Source organism: Notamacropus eugenii, chromosome 4 (genome assembly GCF_028372415.1).
Source record: "Notamacropus eugenii isolate mMacEug1 chromosome 4, mMacEug1.pri_v2, whole genome shotgun sequence".
NCBI lineage: Eukaryota > Metazoa > Chordata > Mammalia > Diprotodontia > Macropodidae > Notamacropus > Notamacropus eugenii.
Genome location: NC_092875.1, coordinates 248,738,592 through 248,748,429, shown reverse-complemented (window position 1 = coordinate 248,748,429; position 9,838 = coordinate 248,738,592). Strand labels below are relative to the sequence as shown.

Below are 9,838 nucleotides of genomic sequence, written 5' to 3'. Positions count from 1 at the left end.
CCTCCTCTCAATGTTTTCCTTCTAAAACAAGGACCTTAGGCCAACATAATCCTTATTTTTCTAGGAAGACTTGCATTTAAGGTCCACCTTTCATTTATTCTAACTGTGTGAACCTGGGCAAATCACTTACCCTTTCAACCCTCTAGGCAAGTCTTCAGGGTTGTAATTTGCAGAGAAGGTGCTGACCTGCACTGATAGATGGAGTTTACTGAGAACTTCATATGCCAATAAAATCATAGCTGTAGTCCTTATCTCTATCTTACCTCAATGACTAATCACAGTAAAAGAGAATTCCCATAGATGAAACAAAATGCAAGGTAATATACAGGTATCAGAAAAACTTTGCCTGACACAATATAATATATAATATAGTATCACAACCTAGAACTACAAAAACTAAGATAAATGTAGTATATTTGTGGCTACATATTTTTAAAACATTATGGCTAATCTACAAGGCAGTCTGTAGAAGAAAGGCCAATGAATCTGGCATCGAAGGATTCATTTTCATGGTGCATCTCTGCCACTTATTAGCTCTTTGACTTTGGACTCATCACCTCTCTGGGCCTCAGTTTCCTCATCTCTTAAATGAGGCTTGGACTAGGTGACTTCTAAGATTGTTTCCATTTCTAAATTGATGATATAATACATTTTAATTTGTTAAAAAAAAAATTAGGGTACAGAACTTTAAAAGAAACATCAGAGATAATGTGATTCATCTCCTTCATTTTACATAAAAAACCCAGTGTACAGAGAAACTCAGTAACTTGCCCAAGATTGTAAAACAAATTAGTAGCAGGGCCAGTACTAAAACCCAGATCTCCTGACTATTATACCACACTGTCTCTCATATCTCCCTTATTTCCAGAATTATCTAGTTATCCAAGTTAATTATTCAGAATTATCCAGAAGTGATGATGATTTCCCCTCCCTCCTTGGGAGAAGGAGGAGAGGAGAGATAGAGCACCACAATATAAGGGGTAGATGTGAGCTAAAACAAACTCACCTACAGTAGGTGAAATTCTGATTTTCTACACTGTTATGAAGTAGAAAGTGATGTCTGTGATGAAGCAGTTAACTTTTCCTTACAAAATAATTTCATCAAAGCATTACGGAATTTTTTGTGGCACAAAGGATACAAAAAAGGGTTGAGGAAGGAATTCAACCATTGAAGCCAAAACGTAAAAGTATACCAGGGATCGATTTTATCATTCTTTTGAAATGAACGAATAATTGTAAACAAGATATAGGGAGCCCAGCAAATGACAAAAGCTCCCAGAATAATGGCAAGTGACCTGGCTACTTTCCTGTCTTTGATCAATTTCCGTCGCTGAACCGTTAAGTCAACAGACCCGGACCTTGAGGCGGATAAAGAGGACAATTCAACAGAAGTTGTTTTATCCTCTACACGGGTTTTTAAACAAGCAAAGAGGCTTTTCTTTCTTATCTTTTTCACGGAAGAGGAAGGAACATCTTCATCCAGTTTAGGCAGACACATCTTTGAAACGAATGCACAGGTCACTGAATTGCCTTGAACTGGAGATGGGATGTTAGGGGTGGGAACAGGCTTGCCTCTGACTCTCCTGCGTCTGTGGAGGCTCCAATAGATGCGACAGTTGAAATAGGTCAACAAGATGGTTGGGACCAAGAACTCCAAGATGGAAGTGATGATGATGTAACAGTAATTAAAACGGAGTTGGTTTTTGCATTCTGTACCCCCATTCTCCTTGCTGCTCTTCGTTAGAATTGCCGGACCATGTACTAAGAATGCCAGTACCCACGCTGCTACCATATAAGTGACTGTCGTTGGAATAGATGTTTGCTTAGTTCGATACGATATCTAAAAGAAATCAAACAAATTACTGTCAGGAGGTAAAGATCTGTCGGCCAGCTCTACTTGTAGAGAAGAGATGTGCTGTCTAAGAAAACATGTGATTCCTACCAATGCAGAGACACAGATCACAAAATTCAACGGGTATTATATCAACCATGACATCTTGACCTATTTCATAAGGATATTATCTTTTCAAAATCCGAAGGCTCTATGTACCAAAAGCCTTTATTGGTGGAGAAGAAAATCTCATTAGACTCAACTTCATCTCTCAGAGAAGAAGGGGGACATGGACAAAAAAAAAAAACCTAAAATGATTGATGGATCCATTAAGTGTAATCCCTGGAACAAAGAAACTCTAGCAACCCCTGGGCTTATCCTGAGGTGGCAGCTCGTGACTAGTGTATTTAAAAATGGTTAGGGTCTGCAAAGTGGTACATTTGTAAAAGTCTTCAGATCCTTTCTTCTACCACAGTATAAAACTCACATAGACCCTAACCTCTCCCCAACTCATCTCCACAGGCCAAGAATAACTAGACTATAAATGTAGTTCTGGGCAAAGCTGCCTGAATATAGGGGACAGAAGGAAAGAGGAATGGGACAAGTATTTTTTATGCACTTACTATGTGTTAGACACCGTGCTAAGCATTTTACAAATATTCTCATTCAATCCTCACAACTCTGAAAAGTAGAGACTATTACTATCTCCATTTTAGAGTTGAGGAAACTGAGGTGACAGTAGTTAAATGACTTGCCCAGAGTGATACAGCTAGTAAGTGTTAGAGGCTGGATTTGAATTCAGGCCTTCCTGACTCCAGGCCCAGGGCTCAATCCAGCTGCCCTTTCTTAGACAGCTTACTTGTACGTGTTGCACTGTCTCTCTGAACCAGATACGGTATCAAGAGCTCAGATGGCAGGGACACTTAGGGCAAATGCACCCTCCATTTCCTTTATCTGCTCCATCAGTTTGTATACTATTAATAAACCCCATCATTAGATCAACGGAGTGTGAGGTTCTGTCTTTCTACTTTGAAATTTAGTCCAGCTGATCATAGATTTTACAAACTAAGGAAGTCTTTCGTGTTTTTTCACTCCTAAGAAAGGAGACAATCCAAAGAAAAAATCTCAAGCATCTTTATTTCTGTCAAAGTCATGACCATGCTTGAGTTACCAAGGATCATAACCTCAGAGCCATCCTCAGCTCCTCAGTGTCCCTCCCCCCCCCCCATGTCTTATCAGTACCAAATCCTGACCATTCCACCTCAGTAAAATGTTTTCTATCGGTCCCTTTCTCTCTACTCACGTGAGCACCTCCTTAGTCAAGCATTCATCGCCTCCCACATAGACTATTATAGGCCTCTAATTGGGTTCTTTATTTCTATTCTCTCCCTTTTCCAATTCATCATCCACATACCTGCCAATGATATTCCCAAAATACAGGTTTCACCATGTGAATACTCTGCTCAAGAAGCTTCAGGAGACTTCTAATTGCCTCTAAGATAAAATACTGATGGGCATTTATAACCCTTCAAAATCTAGCACCAACCTATGTATCCAGACCCATCTCAGATTATTCTCCTTATGTACTTTATGTTCCCTACCAATTAAGCTATTTACTGGCTTCCATGTATAACATTCCACCTTCTCCATCTATACCTAGGCACACGCTACTGTTTCTTGCTTACTTCTGTCTCAGAGAATCCCTAGCTTCCTTCAAAGCACAGGCATCACGTCCTACAGGAATTCTTTTCTGATTCCTCCCTCCCCCCCCTCCCCAATTGTGGGTACTCTCCTGTCTCTGAAATTACTTTGATTTACTCTGTGTATAGATATACACATATATATCTATATCTATATACACACATACATGTATGTGTATATGTATAGTATTAATTTAAGTGTGTGTAACTTGTTTCCTCTCAGTAGAACAAAAACTTCCTGAGGGCAGGGACTATAGCCTAACCCCTATCAAAGTTCCTGGCACATAGGAGGTACTCAACAAACTCTTGTTGAACTGAACTGAATTGTGGAACTGTACATCTTCATTTACTCCATAATGAGAGTGGCTAGTGAGAGGAAATCAGTGAAAACTATAGGCTAAATGAAATTTTCTAGGAAGTAACTTTTGGGGAAACTATTAGTAATTTCAAGACTAAACTAAAATGCATATAGTGCTGACCACAAGTTCCTATTTCAGTTTGCTTTTTTTGCCTTCTGCTTCCTGCTCCACTAATTAATATATCTCTTGAATTAAATCTAACGATTATGAAGATGGTAACAATACCCAGATGGTCACACTAAACTGTGTTTAGTTTTTTAATTGCTCTGCTCAGCCCTTGTAATGATATGATGCAATATGCTGGAAAGCGATCTCCTTTCCATTATGCATAAGGTCAAATGGGATAATGGACAACTAAGGGAATTGAGAAGAGGATGCTTATCTCTTCATCTCTAGGCAGCACTTTGGACTGATGGACAGATCACTGAATCAAGTTCCTATTTCCGTCTAAGGAACACTTTTAACTCTCAGCTCCCTCGTAGATCTGTGCTGACCAGATGTATGCAATCCTTATCTTAATCTCCCTTCCTGTACACACCCACTGGTGCAGATTATCTGTGCAGATTTGATAATCTGCACAACTTCTCTTGGTTTCTTTTTGAACCTGTCATCCCCCAGAAAGTATCCTACCCAATCGCACCATACCACATCATTAGCATCAGAAAACTTTGAAACACTCTGATCAAAGTAACAGCTGCAATTCCTACCAAGGGAAGATGGAAATTTTGTCATAGACTGCAATAGGAATGGGCTTTTTTCTACTATTTCCCAATTAACCAAAAGTTAGAATTCCTAATTGGGGTTTTTTTCGTACTTTAGGGTTCCAAATTCTAACTTACATTTCAAATTAAAGGTGGGGGAGGGAATACTCAAATGCATATGTTCTACTTACTGCATTGCAGACTAATTGGTACCGGTCATAGCTGATGAGGACAATACTGTACACTGATGTTGTACACAAAAGATAGTCAATAACTAGCCAGAATATACAGAGTTCATTTCCCAAGTTCCATTCCGATTTACTTTCATAAGGGATATATAAAGGAATGCAGATTGCACCTGTGAAAAGAAAGATAAAAACAACACAAATGAATTCATACAAAAAGGATATACCTTGATCTGAGACCACAGTATATGAGTGTTTATTATAATAATAAAAATAGATAAATGAAAATAAAAATATGCTGATCAATTAATAAGTATTTATTAAGGAAGTAAAGAAGCATTCATTAAGCACATACTATGTGGTAGCACTGTATTAAGCACTTTGCAAATATCATCTCATTTGATCTTCATAAAAATCCTGGGAGATGGATGCTATCATGATTCTCATTTTACAGTTGAGGAAACTGAGGCAGACAGAGGTTAAGTGATTTATACAGAGTACACAGCTAGTAAATCTCTGAGGCTTTGTCACTTACCATGCTGCCTCCTAACATGAGTCAGGTACTGTAGGAGGTACTAGAGATACAGTCATAAAACTGAAGACAGTGCCTGTCCTTAAGGAGTTGATATTCTATTAGAGAAACCATGTGCAAGTATAATTCTCTACAAACTAGGAAAAAGGTGATTTGGGGTGAAGATACTAGCACCTGGAGGATCAGAAAAGGTCTTGTGTAGGAAGCGGCACCTGAGTCTTGGAAAGTCACTTAACTAGATGTCATTTTCCTCATTTGTATATCAGAGAATTGGATGCTGTCTCTATTGTGACATTGAAATAAAGAAACTGAGTAGCTTCCAGACAAATGATTTATTTAGCAGTGCATTCAGGGGCAAAACAAACTGGGTTCAAGTCTCTCCATAGTCAAGAACCCAGAAATTTGGTCTTTAATCTTTAATCATTTTTGGTCTTTAATACACAGCTTGGAAGGAATGAAAAAACAGGATGAAGTGATTCTGACAACAGGTTTTTTATTGGTGGAGCAACTCAGTTGTCCCAAGCCCAAGCATCCTACCAGCCTCAACCTACCTAGTAGCAGGGATGTCAGGAGTGTGCCATCATGCCCAGACAGTCCTTGTGGTTCTCATTAAAAAAAAAAAAAAAAAAAAAAGCTCTTTCTCTTGATGACCACAAGCAGCTGTTATCCATCAACTCTCTATCTCTATCTGTCTGTCTGTCTCATATATGCATATATGTATATTTGTGTATATATGTGCATAATGTATGCATATGTGTGTATATGTGTGTATATGTGTATATATGTAGTATATATGTGTTTGTGTGTGTGCTCATATACAAATATATTGCTTTATGTATGTATGCCAATATAAATATTATGTTGAGATGCTTCCTTTTTAATAATTCCTTATGCATATGCTTACACTTATATATGTATGCAAATGCAGGCATGCATACATACATAGATGCATGTGCTTGCACACGTACACTTGTGCATACAAATATATGTTCACATGCATTACATATATACGTTTGTTTACATTTATTGCATGCAAAATACATGTGTGTACATATACAGGTGTGTTTGTATGTGCACTCCATGCACAGATACATATGTGCATATACAATCATACATATGTTTGCATATATACACACAGACATGTATACATTATTTATATGCTTACATATATATGCAAGTGCATACATAACTATACATATAAGCATATACATAATTAAACTTATGTGTGTATGTGAACACATGTGATGCATGTGAACTATATTTGTATGTATACACACACATAATGAATAATCAAGAGGGAGATAGTTTGGTATAATGGGTAGAGAGATAACCTTGAAGCCAGGAAGACCTTCTGGTTCAGGTGCTGCCTATGATTTGCACTGGCTGTGTGACCTTGGCCAAGTCACTTAAACCTCTCCATGCTCTAAGCACTCTCTAAAACTAAGACAAATAGAAGATGATGACCTCCACTTGTAAGAGGAGTTTCTTCTGCCAATGAAATCACAGCTGCAGTCCTTCCCTAATTAAAACATCACCTTCAAGGATATAAAATGGAAAGCAAGCCATTACATGCATATGGAGAAAAATAGTAGGACAAATAAAGAAAAATTCTACGCTCTGTACATGTACATGAGATTGAAGCAGAGTAATAATCTCTGTAAGATATCATTCTAACAATAAAAATTTATTAACAGTTGCACACATGTACAATTTGTGAAGCAGTTAGGTGATAGCAGATACAGCACCAGACCTAGAAGCAGAAAGACCTGAGTTCAAATCTAGCCTCACACTAGCTATGTGCCCCTGAGCAAGTCACTTAACCCTATTTGCCTCAGTTTCCTCATCTGTAAAAAGAGCTGGAAAAGGAAATGACAAAACCACTCCATTATCTTTGCCAAGAAAACCCCATGGACAGTATGGTCCATGGGGTCATGAAGAGTCAGACATGACTGAACAACAACAATAATTATTATCATAACCCACATTACAAAAATACAATGACATTCATGATGATGATGACCCAAAATTACATCAATCAATCACTGTGCCAGATGCTGGGGATGCAAAGACAGAAATGAAACAACCGCTACCTTCAAAGGGCTTTGTGCTATCAAGGAAACTGATGTGTCCACATGTAAGTACGAGCAAGACACATACAATACAAATAAATATGGTTATTTTAGAGGGGATTAGATATGGTCTTATGGAAGAAGTGGTCTTTAAAGGAGCAAAACATTGAAGGAAAGAGGTAAAAATGAGAAGGGAGCACATTCCAAGCTTGGAGGAGAACATACACAAAGTCAAAGATGGGAAATGGAATGTCAAGGATGAGGAAAAGCAGGATGGACACATAGTTTGGCTGGATCACAGAGTCCATAGAGAAGTATAGTGATCAATAAGTCTGAAACCAAGTTGTGAAGTTTGTATTTAATTGTGAGGTAACACGGGAAGTGCAGTGCAGTGGATTATCACTAAGGTCACTTTCAGTGCCAAATCCCTTGAAACTGATGAAGTCAAATGCCTTCAAAGCTCTTGGTACTGCTCTACATATAGAAAATGCTTAGTGTTTTTTTTTAATTCATATGTTGCAAAGTTTGTCACTTTTTTTTTAAAGTATATGTTGATCCCTGTATAATAAATAGGTAATATGAGTTTGATTATCTTCATTTTCATGTTATGAAACTGAAGCTCTGTCAAGCTAAAGATACTGAAATTCTTTCCCAAACCATCAAAGCAAGATTTACAAGCTGTATAACTTCAATCGAGTTATTTAATTAAGCATTCCAGAAATCAGCTCCTCACGCATAAACAAAATGTGAGCTCTGAGGTTCTTTTATGACGATGGTGACGATGATGATGATGATGATGACAGCAACAAGGAGAACAACTCACATTTTTATTTTTCCTAAAGGCCCTATGAAGTAAGTGCTACAAGTGATATTATCTCCATTTTACAGATGAAGAAACTGAGGTATCAATTTGTTTAATGATGTTCCTATAGTCACATGGACAAATAAGTATCTGAGGTGGGATTCAAAGCCAAATCTCCTGACCCCAAAACTAGCGTTCTTTCCACTGTGCTCCACTGCCTCTCAAGAGGAGGAGTTTAAACTAAGGTGAGATCAGCTTTGGTATTACCTATATTTCATTCACTTCAACAAACATTTATCAAGTACATACTACATGGGAAGCATCAAGGCTACAAATATGAAAAATAGTCTTTACCCTTAAGAACTTTACAAACAACTAGGGTAAAAACAATGCCTAAATCAACAAATGTATTATAAGGTAGAGTGTGATGGGAGCAAAAAAGATGTCTAGACAGTGTCCTTTGAAAACTTAAGGAGGAATAAAATATATTTTTTGCTAGAAAGAATTATAAAAGACTTTAAAGAGGCAGTAGTATCTTGAGCTCAGCCTTAAAGAGAAAGACATGTAATGTTTTAATTACATATAGATATAGATATAGATATATAGGATAGATATATAAAGATAGATGATTGACTATTAACCAAAGCATTCAATATATTGATTATTTTGGTTAGCATTAACTATCTCCTAACATTGCTATTTTACAAAGATAAGGTAAAAAAATTTTCATTTTTTAAAAAAGAATGCACATAAATCCAAATATGGGAGGGAAAAGTCCAAGAAGTTATAACCACTAGGTTAGAATGATCTAGAAAAAAAAATTCAACAAGTTATTTTTATTCTACAAAAGCAAAAATAAAAACTTCTCTTACAAAAAATTTCTCCCTTTATGTTACTTTTAAGAAATATTATCTTCCCCAGAATTCTACTTGGCATTTCTTAAACCTTAACACAATTCCACTCTTTATCTGAACCCTTCCCTAGTCTTTAAAATAGCATGATGTATCTTTAAGAAATAAATCATTATCAACATAGTGATCTTCTCAAATAAGTATATATAATAACTTACCCACGAAAAAGTCAGCAATGGCCAGATTAAGGAAAAAATAATTATTCCGAAGTCTCAGATTTTTGTCTACCACAAATGCCATAATGATCAAACCATTTTCTAGCACTATAGAAAAGGCCAGAAAAATCTTCAGAATTAAAAGGATTGCCATAGTTTCTGGGTTAAATGGCTTGGTACTGTTGAACATAGCGGCTACTCAGATAATATCAAATGATGAGGAAATTCAGTGATTCAATTACTCCAATAAGTCAGTTCTGACAAGTAAATTTTCCAACAGGGCACATTAAAAAATGCAGTCTCTGAAACTATACAAGGTTTTTTTTTAATCTAGTACTTATTTCACAATGTTTCCTGGTTGTTGGTACAGCAAACTTGTGGTAACAATTTCCTTTCAGATGAATTTGAAAAAGTTCTGTTTAAAAGTAGTCAGCTATTCCCATCTATACATTTTAAAACGTACTGTCCACTGCTTCCCTTGTAGTTACTCCCATGCGATGTTTTCACTGAGAGCTATAAAATTTTGACTTAAGGCTTGGGTTTCTTCCCCTAAAGATTTTTTATTGATAATTTAGCCATATTGGCCTTCTTGC

General features: G+C 36.9%; 1 protein-coding gene across 1 annotated transcript; it reads right to left on the bottom strand.

Moving 5' to 3' along the window:
- Positions 1–637: 637 nt before the first annotated feature.
- On the bottom strand, positions 638–9,532 carry HRH4 (histamine receptor H4). The gene is made up of 3 exons (XM_072604429.1): positions 9,249–9,532; positions 4,783–4,949; positions 638–1,840 (listed from the first exon to the last, which is right to left on the bottom strand). Exons 1-3 carry the CDS (start codon positions 9,433–9,435, stop codon positions 1,040–1,042), a joined length of 1,155 nt encoding a protein of 384 aa, XP_072460530.1. The 5' UTR covers positions 9,436–9,532; the 3' UTR covers positions 638–1,039.
- Between the last annotated feature and the right edge of the window lie 306 nt (positions 9,533–9,838).